Source organism: Hylobates moloch, unplaced genomic scaffold, assembly GCF_009828535.3.
Source record: "Hylobates moloch isolate HMO894 unplaced genomic scaffold, HMol_V3 SCAFFOLD_8, whole genome shotgun sequence".
Taxonomy (NCBI): domain Eukaryota; kingdom Metazoa; phylum Chordata; class Mammalia; order Primates; family Hylobatidae; genus Hylobates; species Hylobates moloch.
In genome coordinates, this window is record NW_026652283.1 from 53,552,717 (window position 1) to 53,574,886 (window position 22,170).

The following is a 22,170-nucleotide window of genomic DNA, read 5'->3' on the forward strand; positions in this document are numbered from 1 at the left end:
CTTCTAGAAGAGTCCAGGCCACCGGCTGTTTTTGTAAACAAGCACGGAGCATGTCATATGCACCAGGCAACTTCATGCGAGGCATCTCATTCAAACCACAAACCTGCCCTTGCAGGGAGGGATTAGTATTCCCTTCTTTGTGACAGCCACAGGCTTGGAGCAGTCAGCTGCCTGGCCCAAGGTCACCCTCCCTCCTCTCCCTTACGTCCCCCAGCACCTCATCTGCCCTTCTCACTACAGGCCAATCAGCCTCTGCCAAGCTGCTAGCTCAGCTGTGAGCAAACTCCCCTGGGTGGGAGACGCATCAGGGGTGCTTACTGAGAGAAAAGCCACCCCTGACTCCCGCTTCGGGGCCCAGAACCCACACTTTCCACCCCCACAGATGGCCCAGTGCAGCAGTGGCACAGAGCACTCCCACAGAAATCCTGTCACCTATGCTCTTAGCCCACCTGGGCATCTGCAGGTCACTCATCAATTGTCAGAGTCCCAAAGTCCCTCAAGACTGAGGGCCTCATTCTCCAAACAGGGCATGGCAGACACCTGCAGGAACTGGAATGGGTGTGTAGGAGAGAGGCCCCCAGGCTGACCTGCTGTCTCACCCATAGTGCCCACCAGAGACCAGCCCTGTGGAGAAGCCCGTGGCTTCTCAGAGTGGGGCTTCTAGAGACACGAAGGCCTCCGGGGACCAGAGTGACAAACTAGACACTGGCTCTAATGGGTGTGACCTGGTGTGACCTTGGCCAGAGGACCAGCAGGGAATAAGGCTGAGCCAGATCATGGGCCCTTGAATGCCCAGCCAGGAGGCAACGGGGACAACGGGACCAGATGGGCGGAGGGAAGAGACAGACGGGCTGAGGAGGGAAGGAGGGGAAAGCACCGCAATTAGAGAAGTTACAGTAGTGCAGAGACCCAAAGACAGGGGCCTGAAGGCACAGAGGCTGCAGGAATGTCCACAGAGGGCCTTTTGGAGTGGGGAACCCCATGGCCTGACACCTGAATGGCCAGGGTAGGGGTGAGGACAGGAGGGTGAGGAGAGGAAGCCGAGCTTCAGCAACGGAGGGAAGGCAGGTGCTGCTGGCTGCTGTGCTATGACTGGGCCAAAAGAGGGCTGCCCACAGCTTCCACTCCCACGTCACCCAGATCCCACCGGGGACTCCGTTTCCACAGCCCAGATGCATCTGATCCCCAGACTAATTTGCAGCTAGGTGATTCCAAACAGATTCCTCTAAGCCAAAAAGTCCCTGAGATGTGGCTTCCACAGACATCAGGAGGCCCTCACCCCAGGCCCCACTCGGGGAGGGTGGCCCAGGCGATTGCAGCTGAACTGCGTGCTCTGGGGCGGGCAGACAATCCTCCTCCGACTCATCACCTCCTGATTTACGGCCTCGGTCCCTGGGGGAGCTTTGGGGCTAAGTAATTGCTTCTGCCTCGATTACAGGCCAGCACAAATGACTGTGGGCCTGGTCCCACCAGTGTGTTTGAATCTTTCAAATGTCCACACGCACAGCCACTATCCGGACCATCTGATCGTTACCTTAAAAGGTTTAATTTGCTTAGCGAGGAAATTAGACTATAAACTATTCAGAAATTATGGAAAGTCACACATCAAAGAGACCCACCCCTGTGCATTCCTTAAGGACATTCTGCTAGAGCACTGTGTGTGCATGCGTGTGTGCACACGTGTGTGCATGTGTATGTGTGTGCATGTGTGCATGTACGCACGATCACGCCTGCATGGCCTGGCAGGTGTGTGGTTATCGGAAATGATAAGTGGCTCAGCAAAAGTCTGACTCCACACTGACTCTACGACCAACCCCAGAACTGAGGCTGCCTCTTTCTGGAGCAACAGGGCACGAGAAAGCTTGAGACAGTGGAAAGCCACCCAGGCACGGGCTGGCCCCTCCCGCCAGGGCTGGCCCCGCTCTTTGATGCGAGCGCTGAGGGCTGCGGTTCCTGCCCACAGCTCTGGACCACACAGGGAGGGAGAGCATCCCATGAGGAAAATGCAGGCTGGCTCCTCACTGAAGGGTGGGCCTTTGTTCGATCCCCTGACCACCACTACCACTGACGCGGCCTGGCCAGCCGGGCCCCAGGCCCTCCTGCTGTCTTCTTTCCTCCTCCCTACATGGGGCACCATCTAGGCGCCCCCTCATGACCTTCCTGAGAATGGACTAGGCACTTCCTTGCTGCCTCTGACTCAGTCCCCACAGTCACTCAGAAAAGTCAGTATTTTTCTTCCCCCTGTAGAGATGGGAAAGCGAGGTTTGGTGATGTCTAACACCCCAAGTTCACACTGAGCCTGGACTCGAACCCCACACCTGCTCTCCATGAAGCCCACCCCACAGAGGGGTCGAGCCTGTTTTTCCCCATATTAGCCGATGTCCTGTGGGCAGCTGCCCCCCTGCCAGATGAGGAGCAGAGGCCCTGGTCACCAGAGTGGGCTGAGGTCACCAGTGAAGCCCTGTCTGCAGCCAGCACAACCACCCTGCAGCCACGCCAGGCGGAAATGCGCTGTTCTGGACTGCGGGGATAAATGGCAGCAGCTCCCGGGCTCCCGAGGACGCTGCCTACCTGCCCTTGGCGGACAGCCCACCTGCGGCCTGCAGACTGGCAGGCTGGGGGAGGGGCACCGCGGAGAGCAGAGGGAGATCCTGGCCTGGCCCAGCAGCCGCACAGCTCCCCTGCGACACAGCCGCCTCCATCCCGCCGCCGGGAGCCTCTGGCGCACCCATCACTGCCTGCCTGCCTTGTGAGGGCCTCAGGGGCAGGGAGACCCCTGAGAAGCATGACGTTTTAGACAGGAACCTTCTGGGGTGGCAGCACCCTCGGAACACCCGAGAGTCACTCCACGCCCCTCTGACGGGCAGATGGAAATATGGAGCCCCAGTGGCTGGGGGCACAGCTTGAAGCCCCCACAAGCCTGGATTGCCCTTGAAGGCTTGCCCTTGACCTTACAAACGTGTAGGAACGTTGGCCTCGCTTCAATTCCACAGCTCTGTTTGTTTTCACTCCATAATGGTTTGTTTCTCAACTCTTCGCAGAGATCCACATGGCAGGTTTCTCCCGTGGACCACAGCCCACCCCGTTCTGCCAGGCTAACCCACCTCTATCTGAGGAGCTCCAGGCAGTTAAGAGTCATCTCCATGGGAAGCTCTCAAGGCTGGTACAGGGGAGACCAGGAAGGAGAGCAGCACAGGCCCCGCCCTGAGGGAACTCTGACTACCTGACCCTGCAGGGCTGCGGGTCAAGGGGCCACATGGCAGGGCCTGAAACCCGGCAGTGTTTACAAAGCACCTAGCATTCTGCTGGACCCGGGTCACACACATCTTCTTCCTAGTTCGGTGGGTTAGCGTGAGCTCCTCTCCACCAACAAGGGAATGAGGCTCAGAAAGACCTAGTTACCCGTGCTGACGAACTGCTAATGAAAGATAGGACAGGAATTCAACTGAGCTCCTTTTGGGTTCACCAAACCCCTCTGCTGACAAAATCACTCCTTTTGAGAAATGCTCCTGGGTGCCAGGGCTCTTAGACAGGCACTGTGAAGAGGACATAGATGCAAAGAAACTTGCCTACGGGCACCCAGCTGGCTGCCAACAGGCAACACTTGAACCCAGCTCCGAGAGCAGAGGACCCGGCGGTCTGTGCTGTGCTCCAGAGGAAGGGAGCTGCCTGGCTCCTTCCCCGACCCACCTGGTGATTGCAAGGGGACCCGGAAGCCCCACTCCTAGATCCCTACTCTCTCTGGGCCCTGGTCCCTTTTTGAGGAGACATGGGAAGGACCCATGACATGCTGGACACATGGTCTGGAGAGGATCTGCTTAGCAAATGCGACACGAGGAGTCATTGCCCTGCAGCTTGGGATTCAAATTATAACAGGTCTCGGGACACCCTCTGCACCAGGGGTGGGCTCTCCTGATGTTTGATGCCCCCACTGAACTCAGAACAAATCACAGCCCCCACTGTGCTGCCTCAGTCAACTCAGTGCCTTTCTTCTTGGGCCTCAGAATTTTATTTCGTTTGGAGAAAGGAGAGCCAAGGACACAAGCAGCAAAACAACAAACAACAGCAAAAATCAGTCAATGTTACTGAGCAAGATAGAGCTCAACAGCCCCCAAAGAAAAATGCAACAACCAGAGTACAACTTCCCAACAATCCTTCTTGCCTCCTCTGTGTCCACACCAACATCGCCCCCTGCTGCCAGTTAGCAGGATCGCCACATGCCCCGGTGGAAGGCTGGGGAAGTCCTGACCTCCCAGCCTCCTTCCACTTTTGAGATATTACAAGGTACTACCCACCTCCAGTGGGTACTCTCCATATCTCCGTATTGATCTGCAGAACTTCACGTAGAATATGACAGGAGGATGCCCCCTGGAGTTGTGCGAAGCAGTGGCCCTCTTCCTTGTTATGGGCAAAGAGATTAAAGTATTGATCCAGGAACTTAGGACCACAGTGCTCATCAGGGAATCAATGAGCCCTGCCCCCACCTCTGAGCAGGGCTAGGAGGAGGTACCAGAAAAGGACATGCTTTTTCTTTTCTTTTCTTTTTCAAGGAGCATGGAAAAGGGACTCTCCCTAGCTCTGACCAGCTGTCTTCCAAACCCCACAGCTAAGAGCATCTGAGGTCTGATGGGCAAATTCAAGTATGTGGCACCTGCTGTCCCTCTCACAAGGTGGCCACAGATGTGACTTCTATAGGCGAGGGTGTGACCAGGGAGGGACCTGGGGTTCCAGGGACTGCTCGACCCCTCCTGCCCCAGCACGTTCTCTATCCTTGCTGCACCTCCACTGTGTGTGTGCCCCCATGTGCCCTCTGAAAGAGGTTCCTGGTGACATCTAATGCTGCCCCAGAGCCCCACGTGGCCAGCAAGTCCCAGGACCCCTGGGGATGGGAGGTGGGACCACTCAGATGCTGGACAGCCTGCTGCCTCCCTGTCTGTACCTAGGATGGAGCCTGCAGCTGTTCCTTCCAGTATCAAACAGCCCTGGTCCCCAAGAGCTTGGTGAGGGCTATGAATCCACCCACTGAGGACTTCAGAGCCACCTGGTCTTCATCTCGGGTTGGCCCTCCATTGACAAGAGGGAGAATCACTTCAGCTTTGAACTCCCCTCCTCACAGCACCCCATCACAGGGTCAATGGCCCAAACTCAGCACTGAATCTGTGGCCAGATGCCCTGCATTACAGAAGGACCCAGCCCTGAGAGTAGGTCATTTCATGAAGCAGAGCAGTGCCAGGAACAAGGGAAGTCACCGTGGCTAAATGATGGGCCTGAGCATTCACAAGCAGCCTGGGCCTCCCTCACTCAAAGACGCTTTGCAACATACAAAAGAAACTGGTCACCAAAGCTCGTGTAAATTCACTGGATAACTGACTTGTTGCAGCATCAAACCCAGCAATGGCCTATGGACAAAGCGCAGAGCCAGGGGCTTACACAGGGGACAGAAAAATGAGTAACAGATAGGCCTTTTCCTCAAGCCAACAAGGAAGATAAACCAGGCACACGAGAAATGGGCAAACCAAAGCATTCTGTGCTGAGTCACCCGGGAGAGGGGAGAGACAGGAAGTGATGGCTCCACTGGGGATCCCGCCTGCCGCGGAGCTGGACTCTGAGGACCCTGGAAGGAAGGAAGCCCTGGAGGGTGGGCACCGTCCCTGGAGGATGAAACAGCCTGGGCTGGCGTGTGGAGGCGGCAGCCCACCAAGCATGCCTGGGAATGGAGCATCCTGCTTGGTGGGCGTCAGGTACCTGAGGAAAGCAGCAGGCTAGGACCGGAAGGGAGCACCGGCAGGAGGCTCTGATGCGCCAATGCCTCTGGCAGGCTCTGTGGCATATTCAGGGAAGGGGCAGGCCCGGGCCTGGGCTGTGGGGTGGAAGGCTCACCTGGCGGGAAGGCCCACCTGGCGGAAGGCTCACCGGGTGGGAAGGCTTGCAGACTACAGGGAGGTGAGTGGAGGGACCAGCCAGAAGGTTTCTGCTGAGTAAGGCCCTGAAAGGATCCAAAAGAGGGCCAGGGTGTGGGGCAGTGGAGCCAGGGGCAACGGCCCACATGAGGAACTGTTCTTGGTATTTCTGGTCTTGGGCCTTTGGCTCATGGGCCCGTGGGGATCCCTCCTCAGCACACACTGTGGGCGCTTCCTGGGCCTAGGGAGACCCTCTTTCCTGGTCATTACTTCTCCCAAAGCCAACCCCACGCCTGCGCTGCCACCATCTTCCTCTCCACCCTCCCTTTCCAAACCCGGAGCCAGCCGCTCAGGGTCCAAAAATCAGACAGGGCCCTGAGGAAGCACTGGGGGGTGCAAGATGGCCCCCTGGTGATGAAGTCCTGGGTCAGTGGCCCTGCCAGGCTTTGCTCGTACCCCACAGGCTTCCCTGAGCTGCCACGCTGGACCAGCCAGAAACCAGTGGGCTCTGAGGTCTGACTCAGACATCCAGCACCTACCCTGCCCGAGAGAGGCAAGCGGACGCACGGCCTCGTGGCTTCCCAAAGGTGCAGGCACACACACCTGTACGCACCCCATCACAGAAGCAGGGCAGCTCACCCGGCCCCAAGGCCAGGCCCTCCCACCCGCCTCCTCCTGCCCTCTTCACACACACATTATGTTCACATATGCACCCGGGTACATATGTCAACCTGTGCGCATGCACACACACACACACACACACACACACACACACACACACAGTGAAATTCACCCACCCAGGGTCCCGTAATAGCTGCTGTGGTGCTTGCCCAGGACATCATAGAGGAAGGAAAATAGAGGCAAACTGTCGCCCACTGAGAAAGGAAAGGATGTGGCTAGAGGGAATGGAATCGCATGAATGCCAGAGCAAAGGAAACTAGAGGAGGGTCAGAGGTGGGAAAGCAACAGGAAGATTGTGAGAAAGAAGAGCAGTACACAAAAAGCTCAGAGGCAGGACCAGAGGCCTGACCTTCCACCCAAACATCAAGGACTTGCTGGGCACCCGTGTCACCTGCTGCCCCTGCCTTCCTGTAGTAAACACACACTCACACGCTCACTCACACACAACACTCACACTCTCACACACACAACACTCACCCACACACACTCTCACTCTCTCACACACACATGCACATGTAAGGAGCAGCACATATCTGAGCAAAGTACCGTGGTGACAGTGAGCGTGTCCTCTGCACACAGCCAGGGAGGCAGCCCCACGCAGTAGTTACCAAGATCTCTAATGTGCTCTTCAACTCATTGCACTAAAGAAATGTGAGAATCCTCAGGTATTCAAATCACTTATTCTCTGTAGTGAAACCTTTGGGAAGATGTGGGAGAAATTGTGTTCTATATCCAGGACTCACATTTCTCCCCATTACTCCCCCTCAACCCCCATCTCCTGAATACATAGCTTCAGCATGAGGTGCCTCTATGGGGCTTGGTTATCTGGGCTGGGTGTGCCCAGGCCTTGGCGAGCCTCCCTGGCACCCCCTGGGCCACCCAGGCTGATGTGACTGAACACAGGGCTCGGCGTCACTGATCCCTGACCCCCACCTCCCGCTCTTGGCTTTGCTTGCTGCCAGCTGCTCCACATTGGCTAAGGCACCAACATCAGTGCCTTGGGTAATAGATTCTGGGAGAGAAGTCAAGGACTAAATGCCATGGAAAACACCTTCCAGGAGGTCTACGCACCCTGACCCAAAGCTCCAATGGGAAGTTTTTGATGAACCCCACCCCAGAATGGAAAATCTCAGACAGTCTTAAGAGCTAACAGTCAAGTGTCAGGCACTGTCCTGAGGACTTGATGCATAAATAGACTTATTTAAAGCTAATAAAAACCTCATGAGGTAGGGACTATTACTGTGAGCCCCATTTTACAGATAAACAAACTGAGGCATAGAGAAGTTAAGTAACCTGCCCAAGAGCACGCCGCCAATAAGTGGGTTCAAATCCAGGCAGAGTCTGGACTCAACCGTCACATGAAACTGCCTCTTTCTTGATCATGTTTCCATATAAAGTGACGACATTGACCGAGCCTGGCTTGCCTCCTGCCAGAAGCAACTCTTGCAAGCCTCTAAGGCCCTTGAAGCAGGCTGTGAAAACACAGCCACAGAGACGCCTCTAGATGTGGACATGAACCTAAAAGCACCTGCTCTGAAAGTTGTGGGAATGTTATGACCACATGCCCTGAAGCACCAATATATCAGGGCAGAAAGAGAAACTCTTTCTGTTGCTCTTTGCAGCAACAAAGGAGATTTGCAGAACTTTGTCAACCACCTGGAGAAACCTAGCCCAAGGCCCCTGGCTCCTCACCCCTGCCCCATGCAGATCAAATGAGGTCTAGAGGCTGGACCTCTGGCAGTGATGGACCAGTGATCAGAAGGCGGACCTCAACAAGGGGCATCCTCTCGGCTCCAGGATTTACCTGCCCCTCCCAGAGTGGACTCTCCACCCTCCCTGGCCTACCCCGCTGCAAACTTCCCCCTCACTGCATGGGGAGAGGCAGAGACAGGCCGGGGCCACGAGAGGGACCATTCTGACTTACTTGAAGAAGTCCTCCTTGCAGTAGACACTCCCGGCCCTGGAGAAGCACCTGTCCGCCAGCTGCATCTGGCAGTCTGCACACTTGAGGCAGGAGCTGTGCCAGTGTCTGTCCAGGACCTTCAGGATGAACTTGTCCAGGATGTGCTGGTTGCAGCCAGCACACTGGGGGATCTCTGTGAGGAAGAGGAGAGAGAGGCACTGTGAGCCTTCCACACAGCCTTGCTAACCAGGCCAGGCCCTGGCGGGTGCCTTCCCACTCTGCTAGTGGTGGAAATAGACATGGCCCAAACCGTAGAGCTGTTGAATATAGTCGTACAGGTTATACACTGCACACAAAGGTACGTGGTCAAGGAACAAGTGGGGACTGAAAGCCAACCCCTGCTTTGCTGGCCAGGTTGTGTATTCTGGCTTGGGGTTATTTTGGCCCAGAGGAGTCACCTGTTTCTAAGGGCACCACAAGGCTAGCAGCAGCAGCTAACCCATTTATGTCAGCTGCAGTTCCACAGCCAACAGGCCAGGAAGGCTCAGCAACATCCATCTCTGTTTCCACGACATTTTCACAAGTGATTGGAAGCTCTGCTAAAAACATCAGCCCCCAAAGTGAGCCCTGCCCAGGCCTGGACTGAAAGGCCATCTGTCCTGAAAAGCAAATGATAAATATGGTGTGGGGGAGGGGGCGGGCAGTGATCGAGGTCCAAGCCTGCGGGTGCTCTTGTAGAGGAAATCTCAAGATTTTAATGAACTGCAACTGATACCATAGATTGGCTGGATCAATACCTCATCCTAATGTGCCTTCCTACGCTGCAGATAGGAAAGCTAGAAACTGCTTTTCCAGATGCCCCAGCAGCTCACATTTTGAAGATGATTGAGTCTTCCAATCAAACGCTCTTGGGAGAGACTTGAATTCAGAGCTGAGCTAAATGTCAGGATAGCTGAGGGGCAGGTTCCCATTGTGCCGGTGTGCATCATGGCTGAGGCGACGAAGTGCTGTGTTGGGTACTGCACTGTCCTGATCAGTCATGGCAGAGGCAGTGAAATTCTGGGGGCTGAGAGTTATCCTGGAAGCTCCAACCAGCTGGCTCCACTGAGTTGAAAGTCACTTGCCACCTGATGATTAATCACTTTTCACTTAAATAGTGAAAGAAGATTCTATTGTCTGCAATGGAACCCTAACCACTGCCCCATCTGGTTCCTGTCCTGGGTGACTTCCTATCTGAGGTCTGTTTCTCCACCATCCCATCTTTCCAAGGGATTGCTTGCGAATTTGATAGTATTTTGAACCACTGACTGTTTCAAAATCTACAAAATGGTCAGGTTTCCATGGTTGGATGAACAAACAGTACTAGGATCTCTAGCCATTTTCCCCTGTGCTTTTCAAAAAAAGAAGGTAACAAATCAACAAGTATTAAGAACAAAAACAAAAGTGCAAGCGTTTGGCCTCCTACAGTATCCTCCTGATACAGCACTCGCGAGGCTGGCAACCCCAGGGTTTACCACCCCTGTTATAAAAGACACTTTTGCTCATTGTTTGTCTAAACGGTCACTGCCTAGCACGGTGCCTGGCACACACGGGTAATGCCATAGATGTTTATCACTAAATAATTGATCAAATCCTGTCTGAGAAGCTCACCTTGAAACAGTTTTTCACTAGTATCTCCTGTCATTCCAAAATGTCAACAGCAGTAAAACCAAATCTCTCATGAATCATACATGGTTTTTTTGTTTGTTTTGTTTTGTTTTGAGACAGAATCTTGCTGTCACCCAGCCTGAAGTGCAGTGGCACAATCTCAGCTCAGTGCAAACTTCACCTCCTGGGTTCAAGTGATTCTCTTGCCTCAGCCTCCTGAGTAGCTGGGATTACAGGCGCATGCCACCACACCTGGCTACTTTTTGTATTTTTAGTAGAGATAGGTTTCACTATATTGGCCAGGCTGGTCTCAAACTCCCAACCTCAGGTGATCCGCCTGTCTCGGCCTCCCAAAATGCTGGGATTACAGGCGTGAGCCACCATGCCTGGCCTCATACATGTTTTTGATTCATATATTTGTTGGTTGTGATGTAATTTAAAACATGTTAACATAAAGGAATTACCCTCAACGCACTAAGAAAAATTTTAAACACATCTAAACCTATGTAGAGAGAAGGCTTTCTTGACTATTAAGACATTTGTACTTAAACCCTATGAATAGGCTATGGGGACAGTCACTAAATGCCATCACTAGCCCTGTACACGGAAGTGCCAACCTTGGGCCCAATTAAACCCCAACCCCAGCCTATTCCCTTCATGGCCCCAGCACTACCAGTATTTGCGTGGAAGTCAGGCCTGGTATACATGCCTTGCCTGTTGACCCCTTTCTCAGACCAAAATATCCCATGAAAACTATCAGGTGTCCCACTTGCTAATTGTCCCAGTACATACAGGATTCTTTTTGGTTTTTTTTTCTATCTCCAGTTTTCCTCCTTGAGAAATACATTGCCCAGCCAATCAGTACTTACCCAGGAGTTCCAGTGTGCCCAGCAAAGTACTGAACAATGACGGCCACAGGGGTTTCCACCCAGTGGGGGGATGGGCAGGACACGGGGTGGGAATGTGAATTCTGGAGCTCAGCTGCCTAGGTTTGGATCCTGGCTCTGCTTTTTAAACTTGGACAAATGACTTAGCCTCTCTCTGCCTCAGTTTCCTCACCTGTAAAAGGGGGTGATGATGACAATAGTGCCTGTAGGATTGTTGTGAAGAGCAAACGGATTGATACATGGACAATTTTTAGGACAGGCCCTGGTATACAGTAGGTGCTCAAGACAGGCTTGCTATTATTAGGAGATAACTGTCATGGCCATGGAAAGGCAAGTTGGCACCCATGTTCATGGGCATTTTCTCACGGAGCCCTCATAAGAATCCCTGCAGAGATGTCATGACTCTCCCGTGGAGGCCGAGTGGCCACCTCACACAGCAACTATGCCAGCGGCTTGGGGCCATGCCTGTCTGCCCCATGCAAGTACTCACTCAGCCACACCCCTGGCCTCCCTCCGGGGGCCATCAGGGGCTGGCTGGCATCCCTGGAGGGCCCTGGAAGGTCTTGGTAAGGAGGTGACTCATGAGCCCGCCAGTCTATGAAGGATGGATAGCCAGGAACTCCTTTGGTGTGATGCCCCCAGTCTGAAGCAGGAGAAAGCAGGGGACAACTCAGGTCAGGAGGGTTACGAAGGGCAAGGGAGAGCGGGTTTCTTCAGCACGAGCTGAGTTCACTGCCCTTGCGGTCTGCTGAGCAGAAGAAAGGCTGAGGGAGGTGGTGTGAAGGAGGACTGCCCAGGCCTCCTCTTGCAGGGGAGAGGAGGGGAGACCCAACCAGGAAGCCCTCCCAGCTCAGGGAAGCGAGTTAAGTACAAAGGGCATGCAGAGCCAGCAGGAATGTGTGAACAAGGCCTGCTGTGTGCCACAGGGCAGTGCCGTGTGCCCACTAAGCCCCGACAGCGGGGCACAGCCGTGGCAGGAGGCTGCTAGGCACAGCTGTGCAGGGCTTCATGCCCCAGTGGCACGGCCGCACCTCTGCCCTGGGAGTCAGGTCAGGGTCTTCTTTGTGTGATCTGGATTTCCAGGAGCTGGGCCCCCAAGGGGGCAATTAACCCTTTGAGAACTCAGATGAAGCACCATCCTCGCTGGCCCTTGGCATGCGGGCCGGGAGCTAGCCCAACTCCTTGCACCTCCCTTGGCTCCTGGGCAAGCGGGGCCGCAGATTCCTACCTAATTGTTGTTTGGCCAGCCCTCTGAGGAGAGATTTGGCTATATTTCTCCTCCTAGCCACAAATGCATGGGATGAGGGTGAGGATATATGCCCATAAAATTTATTTCGAGCAAGATACCTAGTGGGAGCCTTAATCTGATGAGTATTCGAGAGAATACATTAAGGCTAATGTATGCAGGGAATGGTGGGCAGGGGAGTTTGAGAGGCTTGTAAGCAGAGACAGCATCACGTTGAGGAACAACACTAAAAGCAGACAGACAAGCCATTTCCGCCTCGAGCTTGGAGGAGAGGATCCACGCTGGGTCACTCTGGGCTGCCCAAACTAGAGGTCCTCACAGAGAGACCTTGGGACCAAACCAGGGTCCTCTGGCTTGGCAAAAATGGAAGGAGCCTACCAAGGGTGCCCTTTAAGTGAAAAATTAAAAACCTTTTCTATTCCACTGTAGATTTTGATGGGGGATTAAACAAAGATAATTTGGAAATGCTCTAAAAGATCTCCAATATACCAATCACAGTAGTACACGCAGGCATCAGAAGCCTGTTATGAGCCGTGTCAGGGCTTGAGTGTGTATTACCTCAGTGAGCCACTCTCAACGAGGAAGGAATTATCATCCCCATTTTACAGATGAGGAAACTGAGCCTTCACGAGATCAGGCGATGTACCCAAGGCCGACGATGGGGGAGCCAGAATTCCAGCCAATAGACTGTGCTGCTGCTTTCCAGAAGATGGACTAACCCAACCTGAGAGCTCAAGGGGCCTGAACCATCCCCTTATTTGGCTTGAGCCTGTCATCTTTTTAGATAGGAAATTGTGGCAGAGAGAGAGTGTCTCAACATGATTCCATGTATAGCAACAAGGGATTATAAGACCACTGGCCTCTTGAGCTCCCTAACAGCTGGGCAAATGGAAATGTTGGAGGCACAAACCGAGATGACACAGGCATCTAGTGTGTATGTGTCATATGGGATGGACGCCTAATGTCGAGGGGAGGGCAGGACGCAGCAGCCTCTGTCCACAATCTCCTCCCCAGCTACAAGGTGTCTGCCTGTTGATGGCGCCCATCCCTACTTGTGAGGATGTGGAGACCTGTGAACTCAGACTCCACACTCCAGGCAACGGGCCCCCATTTAATTATTTAGATTAGTAAAAAATATAAACTATCTGGAAATTTTTCAAAGAGCAACAACATAAGCCTCTTAATTAAACCGATAATAAATTATTATTTTTACAGTTTAGAAAGGCTAAACAGGACAGGGTTTATCTAGGTTTCCTACCAGAAATAAAGTTCTGGTGCATGAACCGGATCTCCTCCTCCTGAGGGAGGAGGCGTCGAGGAAGACTCCCTTGAGAACTCCTCCCCTCCCCTCCCCTTACAGAGGTACAGTGGCTCACATCTGTAATCCTGGCATTTTAGGAGGCTGAGGCAGGCAGATCATTTGAGGCCAGGAGTTCGAGACCAGCCTGGCCAACATGGTGAAATCCCGTCTCTACTAAAAAAACAAAAATTAGCCAGGCATGGTGGTGCATGCCTATAATCCCAGCTACCCAGGAGGCTGAGGCATGAGAATCGCTTGAATCCAGGAGGTGGAGATTGCAGTGAGCCCAGATAGCGCCCCTGCACTCCAGCCTGGATGACAGAGCAAAAAAATAAAAACTAAAGAAAAGAAAGAAAGTTGTAACCAAAATTTCCAAGGGGCGAGACAATTTCCAAATCCCCAATAAGCTCAACGTATTTCATGCAGTATTTAGTATCTCAAAATTCCACATTAAAACTGGAATTTACGTAGATGCTTGGAGTCACTAAAGACAAAATTTGATCTATTAATATCAACTCAGTTCCCGATATGAGGAGTCATTTCACTTAAAATGAAAGTTTTTCTCTTATCTGCCCATAAGCACTTCGTGACGATGCTCTCTGCTGGGGGTCTGCAGAGGGTAAACTCAGAAACAAAAAAGTAATGTCCCTGGAACAGCCAAAGAATCTTCGGAAATGCTAAACCACATAGAACAACACACTCTCCATCTGCAAGGCCCGCCCACCGGAGCAATCCCAGTCATGCAGAGGGACATAGTCAAGGCACAGACCTAAGCCCACATGTACCTGCATGAACACAAACAGACATCCTCACATGCACTCACATACACACTCAATATACATGCAGATATATATGTGCACACCCACACCATACTTATATACATAGACAGGCATATAACACAGACACGTACACACACAGACAATCACAAATAAAGATACACCTTGAGACACACACATTCGTACATACACAAAGGCACACACATGTACCACAGTCACATATACATACGGACAAATGTACATGCATATTCACATATACTCAAAGACATACTCACATGTACAAAACACACACACACAAACACATGCGCTCACATCCTCATACATGGGATGAGACATTGCCACTCTGGAAAAAAAAAAGCCAATTCTGAAATCAAGCTCTGTCTGTGGAAAGGAAGGCTCAGCTGAATGAGGGGAGCTGTCCAATCCTGAAGCAGTGGGGAGAGTAGGGAGTGAGTGAACTAGAAAAGCAGAAGGAAGTAGAAACATTGTTTCAAATACTCTTTCCGGAAAGGGCTCGAAAACACTGGGAGATCAGCCTGGGCAACATAGTGAGACCCTGTCTCTACAGAAAAAAAAAAAATCGCCAGGCATAGTCGGGTGTACCTGTAGTCCCAGCTACTTGGCAGGCTGAGGCAGGAGGATCGCTTGAGCCCAGGAGTCCAAGGCTGCAGTGAGCCGTGATTGCACTATTGCATTCCAGTCTGGGCAACAGGGTAAGACTCTGTCTCAAAAACAAAAACAAAACAAAAAGAAAAAAAAACACAAAAACAAAACAAATCAAAACAAAAATTTAAAAATATTGGGAGAATTTGAAAGTTTTCTGTTCTGATCAGAGTTTAGATCTCCAAATCTTTAGGTCTTCCAAATGCCAATAAATCCCAGATCTAATCAGACCTGAGCTCAGATCCTAATTCCACCCTGTATGTGATCTTGGGCAAATTGCTTAATGTCTTCGAGCCTTGATTTTCATATCTATAAAATGGGGATAATCATACCACTCTTTCGGGGTAGCTGTGTTATGGTCACATCAGGTAATGCATGTAAAACACCGAGCCCTCATAGTCCCACTGTCCAAGGCCAATGGTTAGCTCTCTCCTTCACTGTCTCACAGCCAGTTGCCAACAAGATGCATGTCTATATTTAAAGTGTATCAAAATTACTTCATGCTTCATTATTTCCCAATATGCCTTTTCCCTCCCTCAACCCCCTCCTAAACACTCAGAACTCTCCTCCACTCCCTTAATTCTAAAGCATTCCGAGGACACACACTCTTTTCTAATCAACATGATCCTGGAGTATAAACAGCAGACAATGCAGTATTACAAGGGCTCAGTCTTTCTGGAATAAAGGGATCTGGCAGACTCTTTCCTCTACAGAATGAGGACAAATTTGCCAGACCTTGGTCTCCCCCAACATGTGGATGGTAAAAATGAGGTGGTTGAGGCCACAACTGCCTGATCTTACTTCACTGTTGCTGTGATGTATCCAGGTGAGGGTAGATTGGGTTCAAATTAATGTTTGGGGCTTCTAGCATTTTTTCCTAGAGACATCTAAATGCCCAAAGGAAAAGAGACTATTTCTTACTTGATAAGAAAGGGCTACAGACCCTTCCCCGGTAGCCATAATCTCCTTCTTCATCGAGGAAGCTTTTAAAACTCACAACATGATAGCCAGCCCTCAATACACCTGAAGCATTGTCACACAGGCACATTGGGCTTATTTTTCACAGCGGCCCATCAGAAACTGGATTCCATTTTTAAATCCCCAAATTCCTCCATTAGTGGTTTCTGAAAGCTGGGAAGTGGAAGAGATCAAAAGGTCTGATGTGATCCGTGGCAGACCAAACTGCCCACACCCCTCTGGTGAGAGATAATAAATATCATGCATTTGTATTCCCCACTCACGTTTCTTCATTTCCAAGAAACTGCTCTCAAGGAACCAGGGGCCACCATGAAACATTTCACGGAGGGTTTGTGTTTGTTTGATCGATTTTAATTATTTGAAAAATGGTGTTTTCTATCCCTTTTGTCATGGAAGATCAAAAGGGTAAAGGAAAAAAAATTCCACTAAAGAGACTAATATGAGAGCCGACATATCTGACAATGACTTCTAAAATATATTTAAGAAAAGGCACATTTCTGGGGAAAGGAGTCAGAATTTCAGATCTTTCCATTGGAATCATAATGCTGATGTGCTACTTAAATATTTTTAAAACTAAGTTACTTTGTACTGATAGGAATGTTTAGGCCAGGCACAGTGGCTCACACCTGTAATCCCAGCACTTTGGGAGGCCAAGGTGAGAGGATTACTTGAACCCAGAAGTTCGAGACCAGTCTGGGCAACATAGCGAGCCCTTATCTCTATTATAACAATTTTAAAAGGGAATAATGTTTATTTAATGATGCTCTGAGGCCAGACTAATATTTTGTAAAATTTGTACTTTGATGTGCCAGCTTGATGTGCCTCCTGTGAGGCCTTTGCTTTTTAACTCCCTTTGCTTTTTAACTGCCTTTTGGATGAAGTGTTCTTTTTGTTTCATGCTTTGACTTGACAGCCTAATGCTCAGGACAAGGTTTTTCTTGCTCCTTTCGAGAAAAGGAGCTGGGTCCACGAGAGCCACTTCCGTGTCTCCCTGTTTGCAGACCCCACAATATTCCCCCTCGGATGGCCATCCTCTTGGGACAGCCAGCAGTTCTCCCAGGGGCGGCTGTGTCTGTGAAATGGGAGCTGTGATCCCAGTCTCTGAGTGCCTTAAGACCACCAGCACTCCGAACTTGGTCAAGTACTTTCAAATTGGCAAGCTCATTCCCTCCTCCCAGACACCCTGTGAAGCGGACATTCATTGTCTACGTTTAAAAGGTTCTGAGAATAAGGGGCTTCCCTATGGGTACACAGTTTGAAGCCGAATTAGGACTAAACCTTCTTTTACTCTGGGTCTGATGGCTTCCACCTGTGCTCAATCAAAGCCACCTCCATCTGGGATTTTTGCCCAAAACCTTTTTGCTGGTGATTTCCCTCCAGAAGTAAGCAGTTTTTTGAGCTCTGTCTCAAATAACATTTGGCCAGTATATATTTCCAAAAACGTTTAATTTTATTTATTTGTTAAGTTTCTTTGCTGACTACTAACTGAAAGGAGACTCCAAATGGGGCTTTAAGGAATCACATATGCAGTTGAAATATTACGCAAATGTTTTTCTTGAAATTTTCCATTCCTTTCCCACATGTAAGGAAGAGAAAACAACAAATTGCAGACATTGCTGTTCTGTTGCCTCAGGTTCCCTGAGTAAGAAAGAAGGAAGATGGTTTTCTAAAGGCAGGCTTGGGAAATACTGTCAGTGGGGGGCTCATTGATTTAGTCTGGTAATAACTAATTCTAAAATGCATCAACAAGGTGAAACCATAGGATATACCAAGTTATGGCATGCCTGCCTGAACACATACCTGAGTTCTGAAATGTCCAGGTCAAAGATTTATAACGGAGGTACAGTTACATTAAAATTAAATTAACTAAGAGGTCTATTACTGGATAAATATTTCAAAAATAAACCTTTCCATTTCAAAGTAGCCACCATCACCCCTGATGATAAAATCCTGTTTTCTGGTCACAATTCCCCTTTTAAATCACCTGGTAATTGTGACCAAAGGAAGAAGGCCTGATTCATCCATGCAATCCCCACACAGGGAAAACCTAAGGCCCACGACTCAGTTTTCCATGACAAATATGGTGTGTGCCGCCCCCCAACCCTGGCTCTTTGTCATTAAAGAACATTCATTTTTGTGGAACAGTTTATAGTTCCCGTTTTTATATTTTCACTTATTCTAAATTAGCATATGTTGAAGAGACAATAACAGAATTTTCCAAAATGTTTTTATAAAATTCCTCTTAAGGGATTTTCACAACCTAGTAATAATCACATAACACAGCTAAAGCACAAAATTCCAACATTAATTCTTTAAAACATAAAGAGAAAAGGCACATTGAACATCAAGGTAGTTCATGACAGCAGCATTAAACAGAGAGATGGGCCAGCCACAAAAATATTGGAAAAATTCTAATTTTAAAAATTGGCATCGGATTGAAGGTAAATCATATTCTCTATCATCATATCCACTGACATGTTTTAAAATGCATCGGTGTACTCACGTCTTTTTATCTAATTTCTAGTTTTTTCTAGTTTGTCTTGACAAATGACTAGCAACCAGAAAAAAAGTCAGAAAATCCTTCTCACATCAGAAATGATCACACCTGAAGTCGTCCTTTCCCTTCACTTGCTTTCCGGAATCCTTCCCACTTTTACTGTTTGCTTTATTTGGTGGTTTGGGGTGCCTTTGAAAATCTCCTTTGTTCTTTTTCGGCTTAGTCAAAAATAATAACCTCTTCAATAAAAGAGCAAATTCAAAAGTAAACTGGAGATAATTTCGATGTTATCATTTTAAGGCTGTAATTTGGATATTTTAACATAAGGAGTTGAGTAACAAATGAAATACACAATGTAAATATGTATTTGCAGGGATTATCTCCTAGGTGATATATTGTCATGTAATTAGTATTCTTCAGTAGGATATCAAATATCTCAGTAATTGAAAATAAAACAGAAAATTACATTAAACAAACCCATGTTCATATATGGAAATGTTGTAGACATATCTATTTCCACTCCATTTTCACATTTAATCATTGCTAAATCTCTACAATGTATTTTTCTAATGTCTCACTCTGCAACAGTATTCCATATGTTTGGCAATCTTTCCCTCATAGCAAGAAACTTTCAATTAATCTGGCTGCAAGTTTTGTCTCTATTAAACTATTCCCAGAACCAATCCCTTAACCCCCTAACATCATAATTAAAGCAAATTATACTTTAAAGACATGTGGGGGTGAGGTACTGCAGTAAAACATCTGTGGCTAGACCCAGACTGACAGAGGGAACAGGGTGGGGAGATCTGAGAAAAGAAATCCACCAAAATTACAGCAGGAGGTAGGACTCACCTCCCAAGACGACTTTCCAGTCAGCCGCTCATACAGTTAACCCCAAAGTCCATTTTCCAAGGGAGAACCCATTTCATTTTCACCAATTAAACCCAACCTGTCCACCTACCCCCAAAAGCAATGCCTCAAAATGGTTGATTTGTGCTCCATTTTGATCAGGGATCCTGTAAAATTGAGGACTAAATAAGGTAAAACCTCACAGTGGCATCTAATTTTAGTTGATTTCTTCCCACCACAAACAATAAGAGCCCAGGTCCAGGGCGGCTTCTGTCCTATACCCAGCACCTGTGCTTCCCTCCCAGGGCGCCTAGAAAGAGAGATGGATCCACCACGGTGCAGCCTGCTGGACACACGACCGCTCCGCGCCTCCCACCGCCCCCCCCACCTCCCGCCGCCCCGCCGACTAAAACCCCTGTGCCGTGAATTCCTGCACAATCCCATGTTTCTCCCTGCAAAGATTTTGCAAAGGAAGGAAGGGATAGACAGAAGAAGTTGGGGAAGTGGGAGAGGAGAAGGAGGGAGAGAGAAAGAGAAATTCAAGCCACCAGACCGCGATGGAATTTTACTAAAAGCAGTGGACCCTATTTGCCCACATCTCGGTTACGGGCATTGTTAACACTCATTCCAGGAAGGGAGAAAGGCAAAACATTGTTACAAAAGTAAAACCCCCTCAACGGCGCCCCAGCCAGCCCTCTCTCCAAATTCAGCCGTCTATGCAGTCATGTATTTGGTGCTGCCACAGCAAACTGCTACTTCAGTCTGTCTCCAACCCTGGGTTTCTCAAAGTGGGTAATACTACTCTTTTTGTCCTCTCTTCACCTAAACTGGTTCCAAGTCCCTATGCGTTCCAAAGCTTCTCAGCTCTATTCTTGAAAAATTTCCTTCATTGAAAGAAAAGGCACAAGGTCCCTTTATCCGATTCCACCTACCCTCCCCCCATCCACAACTCTTCAATAGGAAGAGGACACAAGTTTCCCAGCCAGAGAAATCCACTAAATACCCACCATTCCTGCTCAAAGCAGATTTCATGACAAGGTAATAGAACAGTTAATTCCTGTTAACTAATTTTCCATCCCTGCAGGACTGCAAGCCCCATCCTCCTTCCCCCTGCTCCTCCCTCTCCTCCCAGCACTGGGGTCTCTGCCTTCAGTCTGCTAATGCGGGTGCTAAGTAATCACTAATTGACTGTAACGCAGAGTGAAAGGGCATTAAAATCCGAGGCAACTGGGAAGTTAGGACAATGCAAATATTTAGGACTTGAGGCTGTCTACACCTGGCCAGCGGGGTCATCGGGTCACTGTTCAAAATACAAGATACCCCTGTGGCCCGAGTTTTTGTCTACTCAACGGAAAGAAATTGCTTTGCTGGTTGCTCGGCTCTCCCACCCCCATCCCACCTCTAGGAGCACTTGATTTTTAAAAATGGACCCGGGTATTTGCAGCCCTGTAGGCGGTCTCCGAGATGTCTTGAGGGCTCGCGTTACCCTAATCCTCACAGCATTTAGTCTACATTCTTGCCTTAACCCCCCTTTGTTTTTGGCGTGTCAAGAGGCAGGTGCAGATACACCTAGCTTCGGTCGTCCTTCCTTCAACTTCCTGCTGCTCCCGGTTTTATCCCTCCACGGCTTTTCTAGTAATTCATTTCCTTCTTCATTAGTTTCACCCTTCAGATCCCTTTAAAAGACATATTTGTCCCACTGTCTAAAAATAATAATAAGGTCCCATCCTGCACAAAGCAAACCCCCTGAGACACAGGGATGCGCTCGGTCCCAGTCCAGCCGCGGCCTCTCGTGCGGTGGGTGCACCCGGTGGCCCGCGCCACCTCGCCTTCCCCGGCGGCGCACAGTGCCACCAACTCCCTCCCCGATCTATTTTAATTGACATCCTCAGCCGCCTAGGTAGAGACTCTGTCTCTCTGGAGCCTGACACGTTTCCAGCGCTCGTCAAGGTCCACTAAGCTGCAGAACCGAGTGGGGAGCCGAGGCTCGAACACCCGCAGAACGCGCGGGCCGGGCAGACCCACCGGCGGCCTCCCCGCTCCGAGGAGGAGGAACCCCTTCGAAAATTGGAGCATCACTTTCCCAGGGTTAAACAGTCACATTACACTCAAGCCGCCGGGGTTGGGGTTTAATTTTGTCATTCCAAATGCTTGGAACGAAATGGGCCTGGAGAGGAAGAGAGGTTTCCACGCGGCCTCCTCCTAATGGGCGCGCCGTCCGCACTCGCGCCTGCCGCGCCTATCCTTGCTGGAAAAGTCCCTGCCACCACTCTAAACGGCAGCAAAGGGGTCCCAGGCCTGGCTAATTCCAGCTCAGTCGGACCTCCGGGCTACCTGAGATCATAAGCTCCGAAAACGGGCGCGAACCTCTGGGCGGATGGACCGCAAGGGCCAAGGCGCAGGAACTCCTATTGCAGTGCACGGGGGAGAGAGAGGGGGTCCCTCCCTTGCCCCCTTCTGGGCTACGACCTTTACCCACGGCTGCGGGACGCAGTAAGCGCAAAGCCGGCTACCCACGAAGGGCCGGCCGCCCTGTCCACATCTACCTCCACCGGCGAGCCCCCCAAAAGCCAGAGCACGCCCGGGATTCCCGGGCGAGCGCCCAGGATTGTGCGCCGCCCACAAATGAGCACACGCTCATTTAAAGAATTCATCGTCTGTTGCCCGGGCCACCCAGGCCGGCATCTGCCCGCGGGGCGGAGGAGCCCTGCCCCGGTCGCAGGGAGGTCATGTGGTCGCGCTCCCAGACCCTAGGACGCCACTCCTGCTCAGCCCTGCGTAGCCCCGCCTAGCTCTGGTTTTCCGCGAGCCCGGACCTCGGCCAAGCGAGGAAATAAACTTGA

The 22,170-nt window shown here is 50.4% G+C and overlaps 1 protein-coding gene across 1 annotated transcript in view; it reads right to left on the minus strand.

Annotated features, from left to right (window-relative positions):
* LHX4 (LIM homeobox 4) overlaps positions 1 to 22,170 on the minus strand; it is a 43,538-nt gene that overhangs the window by 17,207 nt on the left and 4,161 nt on the right. The window contains exon 2 of the mRNA XM_032160852.2: positions 8,506 to 8,677. Within this exon, the coding sequence (XP_032016743.1) occupies positions 8,506 to 8,677 (172 nt within the window). The remainder of the gene's footprint in view (positions 1 to 8,505; positions 8,678 to 22,170) is intronic.